Source organism: Opisthorchis viverrini (assembly GCF_000715545.1).
Source record: "Opisthorchis viverrini unplaced genomic scaffold opera_v5_1, whole genome shotgun sequence".
NCBI lineage: Eukaryota > Metazoa > Platyhelminthes > Trematoda > Opisthorchiida > Opisthorchiidae > Opisthorchis > Opisthorchis viverrini.
In genome coordinates, this window is record NW_008751657.1 from 2,564,542 (window position 1) to 2,591,744 (window position 27,203).

Consider the following 27,203-nt stretch of genomic DNA (forward strand, 5'->3'; position numbering starts at 1 on the left):
TGAGAGACATCTGGTCCCGCGACTTTCGGGTTAGTGTTTGAGGACCAAACTACAAAGTATTCTATAGATTAAAGCCGTTTACAATGAGGATTCAGTGATATTTGCCTTGTGATTATTTGAGGAATGGCGTGAACCTCCATATGCCTGTTTGTGGCTAGCAAGTGGCCCTTAAACCCTAGCTTTTGTGAAGTCATGGAAGCACCTATTCGGCTTCTTTTAGTTACATTGATCTTAGTTGATTTGGAATAGACACACACTACTTCTACCGCCCCCCATTAATCCAACAAGATCATGCGAAGTGTCATACACACTTTTCACCAATAAACTCATTTCAACGAATTCTTGATGAGTTGCTATCCTAGAACTTAAGACTGATAAAGTTTTTTTAATATTATTTGTTTGTCACCGCAAGCGGCCAAAAGACATGGTCGTGGTTAAGGTTTTAGTCACGGTTTACCACATGCCTTTGCAGCTAATGACTTTTTACACAGAGCTGCAGTGATCCAAATATGCCCTAAATTTTGGTATTGATTCAAACAATGATTGATAAACATAACGGAAGTGTCAGCAAAGTGATCTATACAATAAAATGTGCAAGCCCATGGGTGACGGGAAATAGGGCTATTGTTGTGAATAATTATGAAGTAAGAGGGCCCAAGTAGAAAAAACGTTATCCAGTGGACAGACTTGGTAAACTGAGTCTCAAAAGGTTACATTCTCCACTCTTACTGATGGCTACAGAGATGCATCTGCTTGTGAGACTGCTTGGGATTCAACATTCTTACGCAAGTTGGGTATGAAAAGACACTCCATTGCAAAAGCAATAAATTAAAGGTAAGCGTGCGAAGTAACTTACACAAAACTCTCGGTTTATTAAGAAAGTATTCTCCTCCACATAAAGATGATTCCTATTCTGGAAAGCATATTGTGAATGTATCATGAATATTGGGATTTACTATCACCAAAGCGTTCTTTTGGAATGATAGTTTGTTAGATCGTACCCAGACAAGCTTGTGATATAGTTATTAATGTGACAAAAGCTCTATTCAAATGCTACAAAACTTTATGAATATCGGTTGGCATGAGAAGCTTCAGCTTGTTTATAGTCTATAACTGTGGAACACGTTAGACACAAACATTAGCCATGGCAGAAAATCTCTAATTAAGATAAGATGTTCATATCTAACAAACTCATCCCGCCTACTGACGACAGAGCGACATCATCTACAGGCACAGAAATGATGGTTTTAGTCATACGTCACAAATAACAACATGAAACTGCATAAACTTGACTGAATCTACCACAGTTAAGGGCAGATCTGAAAGTATGAACCTAATTACCGCTTCAGCTAATTGGACGCAAGCTGTACTTAGTCGAGACAGGGAGACAGAAATTGTCTCTTTAATTTTTTTGGGCTTCTAAGCACTTGGCGCCACCAAGTTTGGTGGCAAACCCAAATATCCTTCATTTTTCATCTCCCCTCTTCAGCTACATAGTAATAGTATCAAGCCATGGGTCCTGGTTTAATGATCACCGCTCTGGATTGTCAATGTTTTGTTGAATACCACTAGTTTACCACCGTGGCACTTTGACTGTCTGCCAAAAACTCGTACACAGGTTGCTCAAGTTTAAAATGTAAGTGCACGTTAACAGTGTGTTTATTCACCTGAAATATCATCTAGATACTAAACTTAATCACCTCACTGAAGAGCTTCCGCAATATTATTAGGCCAGACCATACACAACAGACCGTGCTCTTTGTATCATCCAATCGATACTCCAGACCAAGGTTGCTGTGGATATCCTGGATGAACCAATTTTTTGCGCTTTTATTTGCACATACCTCAAGCTGGCTTTGTGTAACAACTGAGTGACAATTTTAAGCCTCTCTTGACATATCTGAATCACTGAAACCTCGGACGAAAATACTTGGATAACCGGATTTAGCCAAGTTACACTCAACGCTGAAAGGTAGCTGGAAGCTGGTGACGGTAGATCCATCTATGTGACTTCATGCAGCATCAGGCTGTCGCTCCTCAACGTTCATGGCAAACAACGTGCACGAACATTTGCTTGTGAACAGAGCAACCACTAAGTTTGCGTCGACCGAATGAAACATAGGATATCCACTGTGGTATCTCCTTAGGGCACACTGACGGTAGACCTCTAGTGAAAGGACAGGACCTTAAATTGACTCACTTTTTCAAACAGACAATTCTTCCTCATATGAATATTGACGCCTTGGCAACCTGAACGCGTTTTTTGTCTATCAGCGCATGTTTTGAGTGCTCATTCCTTTTCCTTCGCCGGGTTAAAAGCAACAATGAATTCGCGTGCTCTTGCTTTAATTTGCGTCAGTTAATTATTAACAAGGGTAATTCTTTCCTCAGAATAAGGGAACACATGTGTTGCATTCAGCCCTGATAGGCATTTGTAAAATATTCACACTGCTGTGAGGAACAGCTGGTCAGTAACATATCCCTTCCGGTTTCAGGAAATATCCCAGTTCTTGTCAGCCCCCTCTTTTTGTTGTCATTTAAGTGAAGGTATTGAGGTGGGTGGTGTAAAATTTCGTCAAAGTTCGTTTGTGTTCATTTTTATACAGGGCTGAGTTTAGCTAAAGAGCAGGGAGGAGCTAATCAGAATCAATGAATTTTAGGCTATCTTGGAGCTACGAATTTACCATCTAAGTACCAAGCCTAGACCTGGCCACCATATGAATCAATATACTAGCCTAGTGACCATAAGTATGGTGCCCTGTTACTTGTCGTTACTTAGTTAAATCGGTTAGATGGGTCGTTTTCATGAAAAAAAAGGCATGATACTATGTTATCAGATTAAAACCGAGAAACGGTCGTCATTAATTCAAACCACCACCTAAAATATGCAAGCTTTTTATGAGAACGCCTCTCCACAAAATTTAACCTAGCAATTCATATGAAATAACTTCAAAAATCACAACTTAGTTCACGGTAATCCCATCTAGTAGTACGGTTAAGTTTTACAAAACTAGCCAGGTGTTATTCACATAAAGCTGTTCGACCACTACGCATCTGTGCCATTCACTGTCTTTCGGTCATCAGTCATTCACTTGCGTTCATACTGGCAGTGCCGCTTGACAATACAATGAAAGATAAAAAAGTTGAACTGGTTTTCAAAAAACAGTAGACAAATGATGGTTTCAATCATAATAACTATGTCTGCGTGTAAAAATCTTAGTTCATTCATTATGTTTGGCTCTTGTTTTCAGTGCACGACGCCTTTAGCTGGGGAATATGAAGCTCACTCATACTACATGTAGAATTCAAAGTATCCACCAACATCTTTGTCTGGCAGCCTGCTGGTAGTTGAGTACACCAATTAATTGGCTCTATTTGTCTTAAGCAGTTAAAATACTTCATGTGCAGATGTTCGTACCAGACTGGGCACCATTGAGTTGGCGAACGGATAAGTTGCTGAATACGGAGAATGCCGGATTTGCTTGATTCTTGTAAGTCACATGATGTAAAAAATCACTGCTGTTCCACTGAGAACATTTTATTTGAGCTGCTCACTTTGGCCGAAACGTAACTTTCAGGAGAGTAGACAGCTTGAGTCGATTTTGTTCTACTTTCCACATTCACCTGAAAAAATTGGTTATTCACTGGTTTACTTGGTAAAGGTTGGTCCCTGCACGGTGCAGAACGAGACATTTCCCCACTTCCCTGTAAAAAAAACCATTTAAGAAGCTGAATTTCCTCGTACAGCTTTTGAATGTCTCCTGAAAATCCGAATATTTACAAGTTTTTGTTTACATTCTAGCTAGATTTGCCTGATGTCACGAGAACAAGATCTTAACAAAGAAGATGCAGCTACTTACGCCAAAAACGACTTTGGAGCAGATAAGTTTGAAGCAGACGAAAGACATGGGGTCGAAGAAGAGTCTGTCATTCCGAATCTACAGGACAACAATAATGCGGATGAAAAATCGGAACCTGAAAACCTGGAAAAGGAGGAAAAAGAAATGGAAGCTTCGGAAGCCAAGGTTCTCGTAACGCCTGTAGAATCTGATACGGAAGGTAATCCGGACGATAGCAAAAACGGTGATGACGGTAGCAAATCACAAATTGTTTTCTCATCGACCGCCAAGGGTGGAGTTCAAGGTAAAGAAGAAGGTGTTTCAGATGAAGATCTGTATGAGGAAAGTGAAGTTGAAGTTTTTCGAGCAGAGCTGAAGCCCAAAAAAGTTATCGATCCCGAGTTCACTTATGAAGTGGAAGAGCTTGTATCTAGACCTATAATTAGTAAAGACTCCGGTATCCCGGAGAACCTGCTAACTGTATTTCACTCGTTTGGGTTTGATGCATTACGAAGGGAAAATCTACAGCTTCTTGCTAACGACACAGTGTGTTACGTGAATGGCAACTACCTGGAGATCCTCAATATTACGACCGAGCAGAAAACACGGCTACGAACAGTTGGCGGAGTTGGTATCGGGGCTTACTCGGTACATCCTGAAAAGATTGTAATTGCAGTCGCAGAGAGGGGTGAAACTCCACCAGTATGTATCTATCGGTATCCAAGTTTGGAGTTGTACCGGATGCTTACCGAAGGAACACAAAAGGAGTATTCAGCATGTCAGTTCAGGTGAGCTATGGACTGACCGTTTTGTTCTTACTCAGCAGAACCTATTCTCGTTTCTTTTTTCCAAACTTTCAGGCGTTTGGCACATAGAAGGAATAAGTATTAAAGGGGATTTCGGAAAGCTGTTTTGTTATTTGTCAATTTAGACTGAACTCCACAGCACAAAATCTCACTAGTTGAAGAATGCTACTAAATTTGCGTGCCATCCACAATAGTTGGGCTTTTGACCCAACCGAAATAGGAGCTCTCTTCAAATGCAACTGGCTTTCGAGCCACCATTGATAACGCTGCATCGGAAAATCGTTGATGAACTTTCGTGCAACTGCAATTTAGCCGAAGACATTACTGAAAGAGACATAAGAAAATAGAAGACAGAAGGGAATTATCCAGTACTAACTTGATGCAAGCTTAAAACACAGATGATCAGTCAGATAGACTAGATAGAAGCTGACCGGGGAATCGAGCTTCCTGTTCTAAAAATAGTGCAGCCACGATAATTCACAATGATTTCGCTTACAGGAAATCCTTTGGGGATCCGCTGCATGGATGAGATGGATCAATCTCGAGGTATCCCAGGCATATCAGTTTTACGATCCACAAACTACTCACAAGGAAGTCAAAACGAAATCGACCGGCAAGTCTGAGTCCTTTGTAGTGTTGCATGGAAGAATATTTCCCACCGGTTAGCCAGTTGACTGACGCGAATAAGGATGGTATTAGGTCATTGTTTGAAATGTTAGGCGAGAACACATTGATCAAGTGCGAATATGTTTGTCTGTTCAGAGAGGTGGGCCTGTTCTGGTAGAATATTTGCAACACGCTTGCCTCTAACGTCGGATGTTTACAATCTGAATTTTAGAAAGACCAAGAGTTTGCGCTAGTAATCGGCTGAGATCCACTTTCAGTAGTGTGAACTACCAGAATAATCGTGCTAGGATAGAAAATCTAAATCAAAAGTCCCATGATTGCACATTCCGCCATTAAGTGAAAGTAATAAAAGCGGCCTGGTTTACTTGTTCTTAACTAAGTTTAGTATAGACAGTAGTGCAGCCGTCAAAACTTACCACATAAGAAATAGATTAATTTATACTTTGTGTTGGTACGGATGGCAAAAGTATGCAACATCAAGGTTGTGGCGTGGGTTCAAGATGGCGTACGGAGGTCTTACGACCACCTTGACAAGTGGGGAAATGCACAGGTCACGGAGTTCATCAAGCATTTGAAATCCGCATCAACGTTGATGAGACTAGAAAATAAAATGGATTGTGCAGTTATTATCTTCACTGTGACACTCCTTATTCAGTATAAAATCTTAATACTTAATTAGTAGCAGTAAGTAAAACGTCCACAATGTAATTGCATCTTACATACGTTACAAATGGGGACTGTAGAAGTGAAGCCAAAGCATTAAAGGTATGGCACACTCTACAAACGCAGTGCTGCTGACCCAACCAGACTTATCGATGCAATACTTTAGTACCTACACAAAACTTTTCCTCGTGTTGAGAATAATGTGCTTCAACATCTGGTGAATCGAGAGTTTCCGGAAATACCTGGTCACGTGGGATCTCAAATAAAACGCATGGAAGATCCGGATGCCTTCCAGAAACTTGGCTATATATATTGCAAACTACTGTGGGCTAGGTTGATAATGTCGCCATACACAGGTCTAATTGGGTAGTGGCCAACCAACCATATGAACCTTTGCTTGTTTCGAAACAATCCTCACCAAAACATTTTCAAACTGCAGAACGCAGCGGAACTGGAGCAAAGAAAACCTTAACTCCCGCCACTCAACTAGGTTGACCGAAGCAAAAACTGATGCCCCTGAGTCTGGACTGTTTATCAGTCGAGCGCCCTTACATGCTTGAACCAAGGTAATTTATGGTGTGTGCAGCAAGATTTACACTAGATCCATGGATGTTGATCATAGAAGACTCTTTCTTCCAAAAGTAACCAATCTTTGCTGGAGATTGTGATCGCTTACCCAAAGACATAACTTACAAGTGAAATCTCTCTAAACCTTGTTAGGAATGTAATGTTAAATTACAAAATGTCTACTCATTAAAATAGAACCAATACAGACTTCTTTTTGATTTTTGGATAGTGTTTGGTTTCGAATTCCAGAAAAATCGAAGACTTCGTTTGCTTCACGTCACATCGTTTTTCTTAGCCTAATTGTACTTATCAGTTTATTAGTAGATTTTACCTCGTGGTTCTACAACCGAGGCGTGAACTGCTCTTAAACATGGCTTTTACAAGTTAGGATTTTCTTAGATCCTAGGTCTACTCTGCTTTCTATCTAGGGGTTGACTGATCAGACGAACTTATGCATGCAGACAGTAGAACGATTACTTTGCGTGAGCTAGTTAGCGCACTGTAGATTATTAAACTAAATCCAGTTCAATAACACGTTCTTTGGTCGGTGCCAAATCACACTATTATTGTTTTTTTTTGCAGCCCGGATGGTGAATATTTTGCCAGCGTTGGTGGTGATCCAGATTATATGCTGACCCTGTGGGATTGGCGAAACGAGCAGATTGTACTTCGAGCAAAAGCCTTTTCTCAAGACATCTACCGCGTCGCGTGGTCAGCGGACCTACCTGGTGTTCTGACCACAGCTGGAGCGGGGCATATTCGTTTCTGGAAAATGGCGGACACATTCACCGGACTGAAGCTGCAAGGAAAGCTGGGCAAGTTCGGCAAAACTGAACTGTCAGATATTGAGGGATTTGTTATTCTTCCTGATGGAAAGGTTCTCACTGGTTCGGCCTGGGGCAACCTGCTAGTTTGGGAGGGAGATCTGATCAAGGTGCAGATTTCCAGGAAAAATAAACGCCCCTGCCACGCTGGATTAATTATGCATATCGTTATGGATGAAGGTGAACTAATGACAGTCGGACAAGATGGATGGATCAGAGTGAGTTTACCGGATATCAGACATTCTTGCTTTGAAATCCGTCAGCTTGTTGGGAAGAGACATCGGTGGACGCTGAACTGTGCGGGCAAATGATACATCCCGGTTTCCCAGGCCAAGGAAGGGGGTTTGGTTGAGGTACTCCACCTTGAGACTTCGATTCAAAAGTCTGACCCACGAGACAGTGGGAGAATGTAGGGTTTTGTTCGGGGACCCTGACCCTAGCCTCTGACTCAAGAGTTTGACCCACGAGGAAGTGGGAGAATGTGGGGTTTTCTTTTGGGGACCCTGCCCGGGCCGATGACTTCAATAGTCTGACCTGCTCGGCTGCAGGGGTTTGGCCTAACCCGAGGGCGCAGGGAATAAGGCATTAATGTCTCATTTCTGATGCGGCTGCGCACAGCAAGTGCCTTTTGAGCAACACCGGGCGCTTTGGCTCTAAAAGTATTTCGCCCGCATTGGATAATGCGCCGGCGGTCACGGTCAACCGTTGGGCGATCGGAGTGTGCGGATTTTGGGGCCAACCTTTTCTAACCCGTCCTTCCTCGGGGGAAGGCAGCATCGCTGCTTCCATAAATATGGACATGCTGGTCGCCTGCCTTCACACTCCTGTCGCAGAGGACAGTACGACTTTACCCCCAGACCGCCTCGTACCACGATTACTCGTAGTGCGGGGTCTCGCTGCTCTTGGTCTGGCTGCTCCCCTTTGGCCTTCCTGGCATGGTTGCACCTTGTGGAACGAAGTTCCAGCCAGTGTAGCCCACGGGATCATTGCAGCACTCAAGCCCGACCACCACGTCAAGGTGGCAGCTTTAGGTCGGGTGGCAGCTTGTAATCCCATCTAGTGTAATTGGTAAGTTTTTGTGGTTGGCAGAGAAGAAAGAAGGTGTAACAGAGGGCTTGACAGATGAGCGTAAATTAGACTAGCAGCGGCCTAGATTGTATTAGTACGAACTGACCTTCAGCCACAGAGCCATGATACATACATATATATGGATAGTTGTCATCCGAATCGACCTTGTCTGTCACCAGTGGTCGAAACATGTGCGTACATATGAGGACATAGATCATGGGCGATGGAAATGATGCAGTTGTCATCAGACTTATTCGAATTTGTTGATTATCTCAGATGTACAGATCCTTCTGAATCATTGCGGCCGGTGGTACTTTAACACCATCCATTTTCCGTTACATTCCTCTGTTAGTGCCAGATTACTTGGTTCAGTCATGCAACGCTAAATGGACTATTTGCAATGTAATTTCCGGAAAAAGAAAGTAAAATAATGATAACAATAAGTGTAATATTCGGGTATTGGAAACATTCATTCGTAATTAGAAAATTTGTGCCGCGAGAGATCTGTTCCATTTTATTTGTTCCGAAGCTTTTGTATCAGTACATTCATACCCCTCAAATCGTGAGTAATGAGAATTAACAAAAGTATCAATTGGTGGAGGGCGCACAAGATTCACGGAGATGATTGTAAAATTGTTGAAAGGCACTTATGTTAAGCATTATATGGTGAAATACCGTGGTAGTCTGTGCAAATATGGGATGCGATTAAACTGGTGTTGTTGTCATAAACTGGGTTCGTAGCAGTGGATTCTAATTGTTCTTGCTATGTCTACCAACTTGTAACTGCACTCGAAAGGCAGTCTTAGAGCCAGTGTTTAAATGACCAAAAAGTGTAAAATGGGGCCACCAAGTTTTGGGGTGTTTCTTAAAATTAACTGAGCTAGCAAATATTCTCATTTTTTTAACTGGTGGATATTCGATACTTTCTTGTCCTTCACTGCAGGATCACGCGGCCACCGGCCGCTCTTAACAGTAAGTAAAATGGGTTTGATACAACCGCTTGTCTAATTGGGATTCGCTTACTGTTCACACCAGTCAGTTGGAGTGAAGTTCTCTGTTTGGTCGACTCTCTGAGCCTGTCTAATGGGTCCCAGAAAGGCCTTAAGCGGTTGCATCCGAGGTCCAACTTCATCTTCACCATCAACATTCAGTTACCTTTCAATTCCATATTTTGATAATTATCAAGTCCTTCACGAATTTTGAAGGCTACTGAGCTAAAATTATCACTACCTGTTAGCTTATATGAGTCAATCAACAGCTAAATGTGTGATGAATCACATGTGTTCGCCCCAGTTCAGCTGAGCAGGCACCGGAAACGCTAAACTAGTTTCTACCACAGGAGACCCAGCACTGATTTGATGGAACAGCATATTTCGTACACGTTCTAGTTTAAACAGTTCGTTAAGTCCCGCTTCTTCTGTATTAAAAACACCAGAAAGGGTACTTACAAAACCACTATGTGTTACAAACCCACTAGTCAGAGAATGACTTCCGACTCTAATCCTCGCTGTACGTCCTGTACAGTCAGGAGCATTGAGTAGGCCTATCAGGGTTCTGCCTTCTTATCAGTCAAGATGCATTGATGAGGTACATCAACCGTTAGATTGTCGAGAAGATCATCTAGTCAAGAGTACAGATAAACTGACTAGCCATAGTCAACTCAAAGAAAAATATCACTTTCTGATAATCTAGTCACCTTACGCCATGTACCCCACCTAGTGTGAGGCTATATTTTCCGTCTGGTCTATTTCTTTTTATCCGTTGGGAAATTTGCTGAGTGTCTACCTGAGAAAACGGTGGCTCCTAGAGCGACCAAATCCAAAGTAGTATGTTTGTCCAATAAGGAATTACCAATGATTCAGGCTTACAGCCGTTATTCCATTATTTGTTATTCGTTTTTTCTTCCTTCGAGACCTGGGACTTCGAAACAGTTGATACTGCAGAATGTCTAGAGGAGGGCGCTATTTACGAACTGGAGCCAATGAATGAACTGCTAGTGAAACCAAACTCCAAACTCATGCATCTAGTCAAGGTCCAAGGTGAAGACTCCACGTTATGGTATGCTCAAGTAAGCGAACATTCATATCATTTTATAACATCGTTTGTCCGTTGGAACCAACAAATACTGTGAACATGAAAAGACTATCTGCTGGTTTGATTCAGTTCAGTTTCACTTAAAACCCTATAGATTAGGCCTTAGTTTACTAGCTTTGCTGTTATTGACTCATTGCTTCGCTTATTTTTTAGCCACAGAGAAAAGAACCTCGTTGAGATGAAAAGAACATAATGTGCACGATCTTATGACCCCAATGTGATTGACACACGCGTTTTTTTAAGATTCTGGGTATTCTAGGTGCTTCGGGTCTCCTTGAAAGTACAATTCCGCCAATTACCAATTAAGTTAAAACAACATTTCTCGGCTGTACAGCCTCATTTGAAGCAACTTTGCAAGGCAAACAGTTTAATCTTGGGATGTCCACACTACTTACATCACAAAAGTAAGCAAAAGGAGACAGAACATTTCAGCTAGCCTCACTCTGACAAGCCGTCACTTTGGATACAGCTGCACACCGATTCATTGTCCACACTAACATGTGTTTATTCGACATCTAGTTGAATATAGTTCACACTAGGCCTTGACTGACCCTCGGTCCATCAGTAGCAGAACGCTACTTGCACCGCTTATTGTTAGGGTTGGATAAATGGAAAAGAAAGTAGGTGTAGCTTATGTAGGGTTGGAAGTCTATTTGTAGGGTAAAATGATGTTAACGTGAGCTAATCTAAATATCTCGCTTATGTTATTTTAAGCCGCACATGTTGCATAAACGCCGCACCATATTTCATTTGGAATGATATTCGAGATGAGAACCATTCAACGAATTTCAGGGAGTTATATAAGTAGTTTAGTGATTCGTTTTTACTGTATTTTGTTCGGATTGTTTTCTTTGACATCCGTTTGGATGATAATGATACATAAATGAACGGTACGTATAAGGCATATATATATGATATATATGGTAATAGAACAAAAGATGTATCGCTCTAGATAATGTCACAAGCTTCACCAGAACGACTCAACTTTTTGGAATGCAATCTTATAAGTCAAGAACAGCCCTTCTCTCCTTTCAAGATGTTTTCTAGCACCTGGGCGTTCATTCAGACCTCTGAAATCTAAAGTTAACAATACAAACTTTGGTTGCATGTATACCTGTGAATGGACACCTTATAGGGCCTTCATACAAACAACTTCTTGTCACCTTTGAATATGAATTTAATGAAAGTGAAGAAGTCGCTTTCCGGAGTTTTGGCTAAGATGTCTACGAGATGCAAAACAGGCTTGCAGGTCAGTATCCGCTTAATGAATGGTTGCCACTGAAAATTCACTACTGGATGTTGTAAATTCATGTTTAAAAATAAAGCTGTTTAGTTGTGGCACTTTCCCCAAGAACTGCCGCTCCAAAGGAAGAAAGCACTAGGGTTAAGATACTGTCAACATGTGCAAACCGAAACAGGAACAATCAAAAACAAAATACCGGAAGCATAACCTAGTGTTTGTAGAAGAGAAACGCAAAATGAATACCCACCTCCTCTAGCGAGAAGGGTAAACAAGCTGTATGCCTTTATTTCATGATCCCGGCAATCAACTTCAATACCTGTAATGAATTTTACGAGCCCTTAATTTGGAAACACATCATACATTTACAGCAGGAAAAATGACCATATTTCGGAGACTTTCCAGGAGTTTCACCTTCACTAGGGATTCATCACAGACGGATCAGATCACTGCTTTTATTAGGCATTCTGCTAAACCCCAAGTCCATCGTCTAGTGAGGATAAATGAGCATTCAAACAAAATATTCTAACTAATGAATCGTTACCGGTTAGTTCAATCAAGATTAACGTCTTATTCGATGTCCCCTGAAACTGCTAAGCATTAGGCTCAATAGATTCCTCCAGGTCAACCTGACGGCCTCCATTAAGGCCGACGAGACCCGTCTGACTGGGTGTTTTAGGATTCAGCCATAGCAATGCTAAATCATTCACTCAGATTCCAAGCCAATGGTACGTATCAGATTGTCCTCAATGGTAGATGGCCATTTCACCAGATCAGTTCATTTTCCCATGAGCTGCTAGATCGCCTGAGTAGGTTAACATCTACATCGACCACACTTCACACTTCACCATGTATTATCCTTATATATATATATATATGTATATATGTATGTATATCTATATATGATAAGCAATATTTGGACATCATTCGTTCGGAAATAAGTTCCGCTTTGCTTTAATTCTTCAACCGTTATTCATTGTTCCTTTGCCAGGATGGTGACGGAGCCCTCTGGAAACTAGACCTGTCATTCACTCACACATCGCTTGCTCCAGAATCCATGGTCAAGTTTCACTCTGACGCCATCATGGACTGCGTAACGTCCCCGTTTGCTTACACTACCGCAACTATTGGACTAGACGGTGAGTCAGTCTAGAACGATTGTTCTCTTGCGAAAATAAGTAAACGGTCAACTGTACGTTTGTAATATGGATTCCTTGCAAACCAGAGGTAACAATTTTTGATTTATTGTGCGTTTCAGGAAGAGTTTCTATCTATGACATTCTTACCAAAAAGCAAATACTCCGAAGAAAATTTCCTGCTCCTGGAACCAGACTTATTTGGAGTCCTCCGCAGGTAAGGAGTAGGCAAAGCCTTCAAACATTCGGTCCTTTAATTGTTCAGATTACAGCGTGTGAGTGATCCGCTAGATGTTTTCCAAAGCACCCATTAGCCGTCGCATGGATATTGCTGGACACAAAACACCTCAAAAAGAAGAAATCTGTTGAAATCGAACTTTATGGAGATAATGCTCAAGTCACCAAAGGTGCACACGGTTGCACCTGGATTTCCCTTATTTGGACATACATCTTACCGCAAATTGTGGTGTGGTTTAATAGAAAGTAATTTTTGATTGATTTCGGTAAAATTCTAGCTTCTAGCCAATGAATTTTAGACAAGAATATATTTCTAGGCTTGTGTGAGTTAATTGAGGTATACTCGAAGATTATTTTGCGTATCAGGCACGTTACGTACCACTTAGCTGAAGTCATTTTGGCCATCTTCTGCGTAGAAATGGGCCGGTTTATTGAACTTCTCGAATCATTGCCGTCCATGCACGACAGTCAGTGAAAACCCCTTCCTTGACGTCGTGTTTGTATGCAGCCGCTCTTCTATTCTTTACAACAGTCAGGAAAATAAATTAGAACTACATTGTGACTGAATTTCGAACGTTTCCCACGAACCACCAATCCAACGAATTCCATGCCAGAATATTTATCACTCGATATTGCTCGCATTGAAAAGTTTGCATTGCTTGTAAGCTGCAGAGTAGTAATCCTACCAGTCATTTGGAATAGTTTGTGCTAAATTTTTCGATCGCCTTGCTTGGGCGTCCTTACCATTTCTTGCGGTAGGGAAAACAAAAATGCCAGAATATTTATCACTCGATATTGCTGGCATTGAAGAGATTGCATTGCTTACAAGCTGAAGACTAGTAATCCTACCTGCCATTTGGCATTGTTTGTGCTAAAATTTTCGATCGCCTTGCTTGGGCGTCCTTACCATTTCTTGCGGTAGGGAAAACAAAACGGTATTATCAGCTTTATGTTTTTTTTTTGGTTTCATGATAATCGCTTTCGAGGAACTTCGGTCTCTAGGTTTTATCTTCCGTCTTGAAGCCACTATGTCTCCGAAGGTACAGGCTCAGCAAATCCAGTCGGTCCTTTGGTCAGGTTTGAACCCCTCAGGGCAGTCAGTTTAATTGGCAGTTTTCAAAAAAATCCCAAAGCTGCCTTATTTTTCACCACTCAGAACGATCAAAGTATGTATAAAAATCAAGCTGACCTAGATCATTCCGAGATGGTAAATATCACGAATCTGGGGGATGTAGCTTGGATGACCAGGTTAGACGGTCAGGATAGATGAATAGATAATCACTGATGGACATGCAAAAATCCTGATAAATCCTTATGAAATCGCTGAAATGCGCAGCTAGAAGGTTCTTAGTTAATGATGTGCGACACCAATGAAGAGTGGCAGCATATGAAAGAAGTAGGGAGAAACTTTCTTGGCGTGAGGTCCTACTTTATAAGGTAGTTCACTGATTGTTCACACACCTGTCAGAGACTTTATTTGGGTTGTTTAAGCCTGCACAAGTTCTAAAAAACAATAGGTCATACGTTTGGAGCGATGCTTATCTCCAAAATGATTTCACCGAAACCGGACTGACGTGCTCTCGGTCGAACTCGGATAATCAAGTGAAACTGAACCTCATCTGGTGTAGTCTAAGTAAACATTATTGTTGGAGAATTGTTAAACTATAAACTCATGGTTCCAAGCTTTGGGTTGTTCTAATGTTGAATATGGTCTATTTGTTTTAGAGAAGAGAATTCTTTAAACAATCATTTTTGGATCTTCGTTTACGCCTAAACTTAGTAAATCCACTTGAAATAACCCACCTGTTTGTGATTTTATTCCTTTGAAAGGTGGATCCAAAGGGAAAAACGCTTGTAGCCGGATTTCAAGATGGTGTTGTCCGAATACTACAGTTTGGAGAAAATCCGGAAACTGATCCCACTAGGAAGGCGAGGAACTTTGCTTTGTTAGACCTTGGTCAAGCACTGAAGCCCCACGTGAAGGCTGTGACAACTATGGCATACAGTCCAACGGGCGAATACTTTGTCACCGGAGTAAGTAGTTGCTGCAGTTCGGAAAAGCCTATTCACCGACTACTCTAGGTGTGCATCCTCAACCTTGATTTACCTTTGAGCGACCGATTATTCTAAGAATCTTTGCATGGGATCTTCGTGTGTCTACACTGTAACGCCACCATTCTGCGCCTAAATGGTACGCGGATAATCGTATTACGTTCGAAGTCAGTGGTTTCTAAATCAATCCGTGCTGTCTAATACTGAACAGTAACCATTGGGATTAGGATTCGTAACTATTTGCGGGAAAACTAGGAACTGTTGGTATCAGTTCAGGCTTGCTTGCTGCTCTTGGTTTGCTTAAAGTCTGAATGGGCCTAGAGTTTTATGTGGGAATGACATGGCACAATGAGTGCAAAAATGTGCACACTGGGCGAATAGTTCACTCTGCTTAAGGGTCAGGATCTCAGTGGATTCCGTGAAACTTTCAGGAAGCATATGCCGTTGGTTTAAGCTTCCCAACTGGAAGCTAAAAATGTCTTCTACTACGGTAAAGGTGTCCCAAAAGGCAGATAGCCTTGGTGTTCACGACTTCATGGATGACACTAAATTGGCGTGTTTTCTTTTCGAGATATTCCAGGGTTTCCATAAGTGTGCTCTCACGTGCGGAAAAAATAAAATGCCATAGGAAGTGTACGGGTTATTCATTTTAGCAACAACGAAAATCTCCCCTATTTTGTTTCCTAAAACACCACCGGCTTATAACACTGTAGAAACTATACATTCGAGACACATGAATAATATTCATAGTCACACCACTCCAGTTTGAACGGTCGTCCTCCCGTTCTGGCGTAATTATTCCAATGAGTCCACACCAAAGGGAAGCACTGGCTCGAGTTTCGCTCTTATTAGAGCTCATCAGCAGTGCATTTCCAATGGCCATGCCGGGATCTGAACCCCGGACATCTGACGTGTGAGGGGAGCTTGTAACCACCACTCCAACAACGCGAACTTGACGCATCTGAATTTTCACGTCTGAAAAGACTAACGTGTTCACGCTTGAGCGATGTGAATGGTATGCCCGACTCATCGAACGACGACCCAGTGACTGCCCTGGGTGTGACAATCGATTGAACCACTAGTCAGGACTTTGCAGAAGAATACATCTCTAACAGCTGGTTATGATCATCTTGCCCAACGTTGCAATCTAGTGCGAAGAGGGTCCCCTTTTGCTTGATTTAGTCAGTTTAGTCATGATTTTTAACCGGGAAGTGTCTGTATGGTATAGGCTAGATGAGAGAAATAGAATGTCGTACACAAATCAAGGGATTTAACTCAGTAAATACAAAAACAGCCCTTAGTTTCACGATTTGGCCATTTTGGTGGAGGTCTGTAACAGACAGCTGGATGATTCATTTTGAATCGCCACTCTGGCATACAATATAGGACAGAATGACCTGCACTTGCGACTTTGACACTTCTAGGTCGTACTTACTTCTACTCAAAGTCTCTCTGGGCTTATAGATTCTCTACACGCAAGAGGTCTTCTGTCTTATGTAACATACAGCCAAGCCAGTGCAATTGGTTTGGTTGTAGTAAAAATGCCAGTGGACCTCCACGAGACGTCTTACAAAATACCATATAGTATAGTTCAGTACTGGAAGGACAGCGCTCTAACCACACCCGTACGGTACTGCGTAGGCATCTGCGGTCGAAAGCAAGTAGTCACCTTCTTTCCCATACGGAAAATTGCTGTGTTTCAGTTCCATACAACGGCACCAGTTACCCTGCGGTCTTAGACAGCCTTCCCTAGACTGATATTGTACCTGTGCTAAGTTAGTAAGCTCAGTAAAGGTCGAATACTATCTCCGGATTAGCCAACAAACACTTCCCACAGAAACTGTACAACTGCCCAGACAAACATGTTCAGTAACTGGTCTCAGTGGATGGATTGCAACAACTGAATTTGATGGCGTGTCGAACCAAACCTAAATGAAAAATTAGGATGTGAAGGTTCAGAGCATTTTTCAAAGCCCATGGGCCAAACAACCCTTTGTGTTTTGCAGTTTGCAAGGTAGACTGCTAAACAGCAAGTATCCTAGCTAAACAGTTTTTGTCACCAAACAGCTCCATTCATGAAAAAGTTATTCATCACGAAAGGTTCAGTCACAACGTCCAAAATAAGGGCAAGTGAGAGCATTTCTGCCAAGCGCCACTTTGGGTAGTGAACTCAGGAAAAACTTATCCCTGGAACTTTTACACGTAAGAAGCTTTTGGATTAGAGTGGACAGGAATCGAAACAGAAAAGCCTTTTTATGGCCTTTTTATGGACAGCACCAGATAGGTTTTCTGATCTCTAATCAAAGCTGATGCCTATCCCTGGTGGTCTGTAAACATGGTCATGCTGACGAGATGAAATCACCGTCAGGCGGTCCACAAACCGAAAGGAATCTTGTTTGAATTCCACTTCTTTTCTGTTCCCAGATGTTGATATTCTCCGTAGAATGATGTCTGGATGGAATTTTTAGGCAAATGCAATTAGAATGATACTTCGTTTTGTGTTTTTTCCTCTTGCAAGTGATGGCATTATCCTCACGACAATTTATTCACCTCCTTCTTTATACAGAGCGAAGACGGCACAGTTTTCTTCTTTTCTGTGCGAATGAAAATGCTCAATCCAATTGGATTTGTTGAAGTCGGCGACAGCGTCGTCCGGATTGAGTGGATTCCAGACGCAAGCAAAGCGAGAGGAGATATTATTGTCTATTTAAAGAAAGGATGTGTCTTGACAGTAAGTACAGCTGCAGCAGAAGTGGAAGTGCGCTTTTGTGCTTCCTGATTTCACAGACACCAAAAATACGAAACGCCCCTAAGAAATTTACATGGTCAGTTTGCTCTTACTCACCGTTCGATCATTCGCTTGCTGTCCCCCCTCGCAGACGTTGTATTCAAATTTCACTGCGAAGTACAACCTCAAAAATCAAAATAATCTTATTGGGGGAGCGGTGATACTATAGGTGGAAGGATAGCCTTGGCCATCTGACTGTCATTCACAGCCACACGAACCCACTCGGTAGAAAGAGCCGTTAGATAGAGAAAGTGCTAAATTCTGAATCAGTTCTTTTCAGATATGATCCCCTATAAGAGCTAAGATAGCCAACCAATGTGTGTTACGAACATTACTCTTCAAAGTTAATTCAGAAGCAACCTTCTGGTTTGGGACATAAGACAACTCTATCACTCGTCAGATTGAATTCATAGGTGTCTTGGGTTAAACCCCACAAACCGAACCGGTTGTCTCGTTCTAGCCCGTTCGTCAGGTGAACAACGTGAAATATCATGCATGTTGGCTGCATTCTCGGAAAAGTGAGACTGGACGAGAACGACGCTTTAATCAGATTAGGCTTTGGAAGAGCTTCAAATAACACTTATTGATAAATTCTTGAGGACCAGCCTTGGAGAAGTGTAAAATCGTGTTCATATCTTCATTCACGCTTTCAGTTTTTCCTCATTCCATTCAACCAACGGGAAACCGACAAGGTTCAGCTACCTCTCTCTGTGTTAAAACGTCAGATTACCCAAGCTTAAGCGTTGTATAGGTGCAGTAAGTCCACTCTGTGAGGCCATATGCTTGAGTATTGTCAAAAATTATCAACTTTACGCTTCCAAACGTTTTAGCGTCGTAGAAGTGTGTGCTGCCGGTATTTAGTGATTTTTTACCCATAACTTTTTCTGTCGTCTAAGTAGTCATCACTGCTGCCTTCCCTGATTGGGACCACCTGAGTTGCCGATAAATTCCAGGGCCCGATTCCAGCGGTTAACAAAAGGTGATTTGGCAGCGAGAAACTAAATTGTAAAACACAAGCAACAGAGCCGACTTGACCACGAGAACGCATAATGTACAAGTTAGTCTGTACAATGAAATTAACCCGATCTTGGTTGACGGACGACAAGGAGGGAGGAAACGACAGGGCAGACACCATCTAGTAAAATTTTAGTGAGGTGACCACGTACTTTGTGGAAAGGCTGACGAGAACCGAGAATGTGAGCCTAAAGCTCATAAAATGACGAATGACAGAGAGTTATGGTCGATCATCCTGTTGCAGTTTTCCTATCTATCAAGAAAAGGAAACCGGTCCTCTGATCCACGCAGGAACCGAATACTATCTTTTTTCGGTTTTTCAACTCTGTTACATCACAGCAACCATACATCGGAGCCTAAAGTGCTCCCATCTGATCATGTTTATTTTCTCTGTCTTCCGATTTGACTCTGTGAGAAAATTCATGAAGAACACTAGTCATGAAACTAAGTATTACTGCTCCTGAAGACAAGTGCAAGTGATGATCATCAGCTACGCAACGAATGACTCTTCGGAGAAATTTTCTAGCTAGGAATTATTCGTACCCATGGTAGGGTGCATGAGGAATTGAGCGTGTGCAAACATTTCTCACAATGCTCCCACATAAGGGATTAAACCGGAGAGTGAGCTTTTACTAAAATTTTCCAAGCTGCGACCCCAATGGACTGCTAATATTACTAATCCCTGTGCGGCAGTTAGCAGCGAAAGCAAGTTCAGAGGTTGTGCTCTCAACGGGGGTTCGGGTTAGGCCACTTAAAGTGTAAAATTTGTACATGCTCACGGATCCTTTTTCGAACTTTCAGACGTTGAATTTTTCGTTGGTTACTCTTCAAATGACAGCGGATTGATCACCTCTATTGCTCACCATAGCAGGTGGATGTAGTCACAAATATTTGGTCAGCAAATGTTACGCAGCATCGGAAATCCATTCCAGGATCTGAACAGGCGAATCGAAAAAAAGCGGATGTGGGATCAGTGAAGCTTGTATGACGGATATGACAAAGAAGTGGGGCCACCAGAGGATGACGTCCCTTCAGAAGATTTTGTGATGATACATTCGGCCGTTTCAATTCGAGACTGTAATAAAATCTACCATTGTAATTATGTGGTTAAACATTGTTTTCTTGGGTAGATTCAGCAGTTAGCTGCAGCTTCTCTCTAAAAAATGAATAAACGGCTGTGAAGCTGGCAGTAGTAAGTCGCCTGTTCAGAAGAAGTGGAAAAATACTTCCGCAAATCTTGACAGATACGATATGTTATCATATGGGAATGCCCCTCATAAGATTACCTCTTAGTGGAAATCTCCCCCCAGGCTTTCCAGAAACTTCCACTCATATTTTGTTCAACGCAACTACTACTGTTGTATTAGGTCACTGGAAGCGCAAATTGCTGGCACCACACCGATCCAGTTATCAGGAAAACTTCAGCAATATTGGACCAAATCCTTCCTGGTGTTTCTTGGAGGCGGTGGAAGAAAAAGCTCTTGGTTGTTGCTCCTGACCAAAAAGATTCCCGTTGGTTATAACTATCACGAGATCATACTTTAAAGTACAAATCTTGCTGTCATTGTAGTACACTGCAGCTGAGTGGCTAATAGATTTACTCTGTCCCTATTCCGATCAGTATCCTTGCCCGTCAGTCGAAGAAGCAGACCGGAACAAAAGTTTCGCTTTACCCAATATCCATCCGAATGGTGGCTATCAACTATTGAGCATCAAGTCTCAGCTGCAACATGAAGAACAAGCAGCGGAAAAGTTGAAACGATACGAAAAGGAGAAGAAAATCAGACAAGAACTGCGAGCATCAAGGGCTCAGCATGAGCCGGAGACCGAAGAAGAAGCTAGGCTTTTAGATGAAGGTGAGATTTTCCGCTAGAAACATTCATTGCACACTTTGTACTTATCCATCCTCTATTATTAGTCTTGTTAGTATTAGCCTTGTTAGACTTGTTAGATATAGAGGCGATTCTCCATTGTCGTATGAATATGAAATCTTATGGAAACAGTCATGCAAAAGAACCGACATCGCATGCTCGCTGTACTGTATCATCCATAGTGTAGTGCAAAGAAGACCAAATCGGCTGGGTCAAATGTGACGTGTTGATTGGGTTGGTGTTTTTCAGAAAACGTCATGCGTCACACAAGCTTAGACGGATTGTTTTTGGTTTGGAGGCCACCACAGACTGCTGTAGTGTCTCGTCATTCTTGTTTGACAAATTTGCCCATATCCTGAGGCTGGTGGTTTTCTGACTCCCAGATCGGGTGAAAAACGGGAATCCCCCTGTAAGAAGGGCTTCAGGATTTGTGGGCGGCTATGAATTCTGAAGAGTACCAAACTGTCCTTCTCCGTCAACAATAACTGAATGTGCCAGAGAGGTCGAATGTCTCCGTTAGCAAGGTCGTTTCCTCTTGATAACCCACTACTCTGCTAGGCATTCACATAGTTTAGAAAAAATTACTCTCATTGTGCTGTACACTAATCTAGGCAATATAAGGAATGGAAATTAGCTTATTCAGACAATCATAAAGAAAAGCACATGTTGACTGGACCTCGTCACAGCCACTGAAGAACCTTTAACCTCAGTACATACGCGTTCACCTTTTTTTACTCAAACTATAAGCTTCTCTTAGGGAAACTCTTAGAAAAAATACACTCGACCAGATAGTGAACCCCTCAGTAAAGGTGCAGTATCCTACTTAACCCGAGTAATCTCTTCTGAAAAATTTAACTTGTTGCTTCTTAAGCTGTGAAGTTGGTGACCACTTAAGTTGCTGCTACTGGCAGAGGACCATTTTTCTGTCCCAGCAATGAGTTAAGGCAAAAAAACATTGACGTTCCACACATAATTTATGAGCGAAGTATTTTGCCCCCGGAACTACCATAGTTAATCATGAAATGTCTTAGTTGATGCCTATACTCAAAGGATATTCAGGCACCCGTACGTAATTTCGACAAGCTTACAAGCACATGGATGGTGATTCGTTGCAGACAGCATTTGCTGTAGTATTTGTCTACAGGTGGGAGTACTATTGAACGGGAAGATAAAATGAATTTAGAGACAAGCTCCGTGGGACTCGAGCAATCTGATTGCAAAGAGATGCAAAGGAGGAATACTCATTTACGTTAGGTTTCAGGAATACTAAGTAATTAGGCATGTTTCTGGAATTTCCTAGACGTTATTCACATGCTTCCCGTCAGCAAAAAAAGATAAAAATGAGATTAATTAATTAGGCATGTTTCTGGAATTTCCTAGACGTTATTCACATGCTTCCCGTCAGCAAAAAAAAGATAAAAATGACGATTAACTGAGGAAGGAAGCGATGGTTCAAACTGCAGCCATAAGACGCTACTCACAATTAACTTCAGTACTTCAATTTGTACACTGTGTTCCCATATCAGAGAACATTCTTCGTATATTTCACCGGTTGGTAGTCATAATTTGGTTTTAACATATTATGGATGTTTTTGGCACTTTTAATCCAATGATCACTAGTCGATCTCTATAAACGCAAGAGAGGTAGAAACCAGATAGCCTACATCTATATAGAACTAGAGTGAGTGTTGTGTGTAACTCAATAGAGACTTACCAAAAGTGTGTCTTAGGTAAATTTTGATCCCACAAATCCTTTTACTCATGCGCGAAGCCAAATAATGATACTGTCCGTTTTTAATTGGTGCTTTGGATAACGACTGTGTGAACCTACCCATCAGAAACCCATACAACAACAGTGATCGCGCACCCGAAAGGGAGATCCAGGCATCAACCGAACTGTCATAAGATCCCGTTGCATTAGTTAGCTATTTATCCGAATACTACTGTTAGGGGTTCTGTGACGTGGTTCTATTTTGGACACTATTCTGACCATGAATGTGTTCTGTCCGTCAGCGTAGGTCGCGGCAGAAAAGGGTTCCAAAGATGACATCAGTCCTCTCTCGTGCTGTCGTTAAACGCGTCAGCCGTTCGGCCACGTTATCAGTTTGCTTTGACCGGTTTCTTGATGCCAAATCTAGCCTTGATGTACCGCCAAGCTCAGACCACAAGTTGACACGCACAAAAAAAGATAAAAATGACGATTAATTAACTGAGGAAGCGATGGTTCAAACTGCAGCCATAAGACGCTACTCACAATTAACTTCAGTACTTCAATTTGTACACTGTGTTCCCATATCAGAGAACATTCTTCGTATATTTCACCGGTTGGTAGTCATAATTTGGTTTTAACATATTATGGATGTTTTTGGCACTTTTAATCCAATGATCACTAGTCGATCTCTATAAACGCAAGAGAGGTAGAAACCAGATAGCCTACATCTATATAGAACTAGAGTGAGTGTTGTGTGTAACTCAATAGAGACTTACCAAAAGTGTGTCTTAGGTAAATTTTGATCCCACAAATCCTTTTACTCATGCGCGAAGCCAAATAATGATACTGTCCGTTTTTAATTGGTGCTTTGGATAACGACTGTGTGAACCTACCCATCAGAAACCCATACAACAACAGTGATCGCGCACCCGAAAGGGAGATCCAGGCATCAACCGAACTGTCATAAGATCCCGTTGCATTAGTTAGCTATTTATCCGAATACTACTGTTAGGGGTTCTGTGACGTGGTTCTATTTTGGACACTATTCTGACCATGAATGTGTTCTGTCCGTCAGCGTAGGTCGCGGCAGAAAAGGGTTCCAAAGATGACATCAGTCCTCTCTCGTGCTGTCGTTAAACGCGTCAGCCGTTCGGCCACGTTATCAGTTTGCTTTGACCGGTTTCTTGATGCCAAATCTAGCCTTGATGTACCGCCAAGCTCAGACCACAAGTTGACACGCACGTTTCCCAGACTTCGTTTCATATTGTCATTAAAAGATGTTTCGAAAACCTTCGGATTTGTCGGCTTGAAGAACCATATTTTATTAGCAACCTAGGTAACTTGGCGTACTAGAGCAGTCAACGATTCTTGTGGTACATTGGATCCTTGTGGAGCTTAATTCTACTTCCCCTGTTCAAAATCGCTTTTGATATACGGGTATGATAGAAAAACTACTTTCATTTTCAAAGACTGATTCCAAAGACCAGATAAATATAACTACAATACTGTCTTCCCTGTACAAACTAAGCTACTATGCCCATAAGCGTTTAGAACCTTTTCTCGACTAGCCGGACATAATATCTCTCTATAGAATACTTGATTTTGGTTTATATTTGCCCTAATACAAGTCGTACAGATGTTCAAAAGGATGTAAATGAACATTTAGTGCGAAACAATTGGAAACTGTTTGAACCATGTGCACTTCAGGAAGAACCGATAGAGACAGGGGAATCCGCTAAGTTCGGTCATAATTTACGCATCTTCTCACTTGTAGGTGACATCTGAGTCTCATTTGACGTTAAACTAAATTGCAGAATCAATAAGGTGGAGATGAAAATGATACCTCACAAAGTTTCTGACGTCAGTCTGGCCTAAAGACTGAAAAAAGCTGCATCGACGTGAATGTAAATATGCAGACTGCGTGAAAAGTAGTTTCTGACGAAGTTGAGCAAAAATGCAAGAGTAAAAACCGTTGCAACGAGATCAGGACCATGGCAACTGGGTGCAATGCTTCAAAACATTCTGTGTACCTGTAAACCACGGACAAACAGAGTTCTTAGGCTCCGGTGACATAGCGACACTCAGAATCAAAACTCTTGATCAGTTCAGTGACCTGTCAAACCCTCCAACATTTGCAGTTATTTGCGTAGTTGCCCAAGGGAAGTATTGTGCTGTACGCTCTGTCAAGCAATTCGATAAATGTCGATCCGTTTTTTGTTCGATTATGTACAGTGTTTTGACCGTAAGTGAATCCCTCAATTAATGTTATGCTTTTTCTCCCAGTATGGAAGTACGGTAGATATGCATTAACTTGGATTCTCTGGCACCGTGCCCTTTGTACGGTAGCCGTTTTAGAACGGCACTGGGGTTATCCGCGAAACTTTCTAGGTAGGAAAGATTCATACCAACTAGCCGTGGATGGCAGACTGTGTCCAAAAACTCGTCACACTTTGTTAGTGTGGGATTTCTGCTGCAGTTCGGGAATGCGGCAGTCGTATGCCTCTGGGCGATTACACGCACACACGAACAGCACTCAGACCCTGAATAACAATAAATGTCCTCTACTTTTCCCTTCGTTTTCAGAGGAAGAACTAATCCGCCAAGGTGTGATGAGCGAGATAGCAAATTGGGCGCCCATTGATAGTGATAAATCGTCAACAGTTCTCTATGCCACGTTGGATCCAAACAATCCCAAAGAGTTTTGGTTATCTCTGGTAAGTTCGTTCCTCTCTTGCATTCATCCTTATGATTAGCGATATGTGTGCAACTCGAATTATTCGTCAGTTTTCAGTTTGAGGTTTAATCGGTTTACTGTCCAAAGAATTTTGATATTAGTGTTCCGGAAAACCACTGATTTCTGAATTGATTTGAATTTCCAATTTTACAGAAGGAGGACGGACTGACGAAACCTCATTTGGATAAACCAAGCGCAGAATTAATCATTTCGATCAGGGCTTCCCTGACTTTGTTCATTCCCGACCCTTTTTGGTGTTCCTTCGTAGAACGGAAGTTAGATTGATGTTTTCTTGGAAGACCTTTTCGGTAGAATATGTAAATGGGCGGCTTGAATTTGAGTCAATCCAGTAACTTATATGCTAAATAAAGAGATACCAAGAGACCTACGGTTCCGTGGGGTAAATTACTGGGTTGGACAAACATAGTCTTCTGATCCTTCAGTTTTTAGCACAGTACATGTGACATGTTCCTTAAGATGTGTACTCCTGTATCAATTTCACGCCGGGTATTTCTACTTTGCAGCCGGGTACTTAGATCAATATCTTTGGGTAAAGATCCAAACTTCCTAGTTGTATCATGGGTAACAAAACGACCTGCGTTACGTCAGTAAAACAACTCCGTAACACATCTGCAGTTGCTTGGTGACATCAATCTGGGTGTCTCGCATGCAGAAGTAAAGAAAAACGAGGCTTCGATGCAGCTGACGTTTTCAATTTCCCATTGAGAGTACCCGTGGCATCCTCTTCTATACTGTCAGATTATTAGTCTTGCAAATGCCAGCCAAACCCCTATAACTGGTGACGTGATGCCACCACAGTGATAAATAGATTGCGGATGATAAGCGGCTTTACTTAGTATTCTGCTGGGAATAGAAGAATTTACTAGTGAATTTCTCCAACCCCCAGGAGACTCGGCAATTTGCTTTATGCACCCAAGTCATCCACATTTTTAGTACATTTGCTTCGCCGAAAAATATTCTAGATCCACCAAATTTTCAAATATGGTTTGATACTATTCTTATTCCAGTATTAATATTTGAAACCTATAGTGGAAAGGTATAAAACATGTTGCGGTAATTTCAGTCAAGAAAATGTTTCTGCAGAAAATTTCAGTCTCCTCTTATTTAACCAACTCAAACTAGCTAGAAATGGTTATGCGCAAAGGAGAACAACCGTAAAAATCTTAAAAATTAGCTTACATTGCAAGAACAGGGGTCACTTCAATTCAGATGAACAACAGATTAATTAATGCATGTCAGTCGGTGGAATTACTTTTACGGTACAAGATACAGGGAAACCTTCTTTCTAGGTGCTAAGGAACTTTTTCGATAGACATGCGACTGGCTCTTCTATGTGGAAATCAAGGGTTAAACCGACCCAAAGAGATCGAAATAAAATTGAAAGTAGAAGCACAGGCTTCACAGTCCAAATATGCTTCCAGCTTAGCCGACTTTTGTCTCTATTGAGCTTGGAGAGCGATGACTGTTTACTTATATGTATTCAGTCAAATGTGGTGCAGAACTTGAGCAAACATCTGACAGCCAGCTCGTCAATGGATCTCAATGGTTCCAGATACGCATAATGTACCCTGAATTTTGTTTTTCGAGGCATTCTTTGGCTAACCACGTGTACGACAGTGGGCGCCACTCCACATCCAACTCCACCTTCCGTCAGAAGCAAACGTGATAAAATCGGAATAATACATCCCGAGGTTCCCGATACGGAACTTTGAATCACACGCAGGTCTGAAGATCCTGAATATCAAAGGCAGCAAATGTAAGCAAAACTATACAACACTCCTCAATCTTTCACTCTTGTGGCACCACCAAGTAAGCAACTCTGTCACAGCTCGGCACAGTGTAATATCAAGGGTCGAGCACCAAACAACGGAGTGTAATGTTTCGCTCGGTTATGTGGGTTGCGGTCGTCCC

The 27,203-nt window shown here is 41.8% G+C and overlaps 1 protein-coding gene across 1 annotated transcript in view; it reads left to right on the plus strand.

The window, feature by feature from the left end:
• Window positions 1-3,806: 3,806 nt before the first annotated feature.
• T265_12437 (hypothetical protein) overlaps window positions 3,807-27,203 on the plus strand; it is a gene marked incomplete at both ends in the record, with an annotated part of 73,893 nt that continues 50,496 nt past the window's right edge. Inside the window, 9 exons of the mRNA XM_009163853.1 lie at window positions 3,807-4,627; window positions 7,085-7,544; window positions 10,307-10,462; window positions 12,720-12,867; window positions 12,987-13,081; window positions 14,932-15,135; window positions 17,720-17,884; window positions 20,577-20,811; window positions 25,121-25,251. Coding sequence (XP_009162117.1) covers window positions 3,816-4,627; window positions 7,085-7,544; window positions 10,307-10,462; window positions 12,720-12,867; window positions 12,987-13,081; window positions 14,932-15,135; window positions 17,720-17,884; window positions 20,577-20,811; window positions 25,121-25,251 — 2,406 coding nt within the window. The remainder of the gene's footprint in view (window positions 4,628-7,084; window positions 7,545-10,306; window positions 10,463-12,719; window positions 12,868-12,986; window positions 13,082-14,931; window positions 15,136-17,719; window positions 17,885-20,576; window positions 20,812-25,120; window positions 25,252-27,203) is intronic.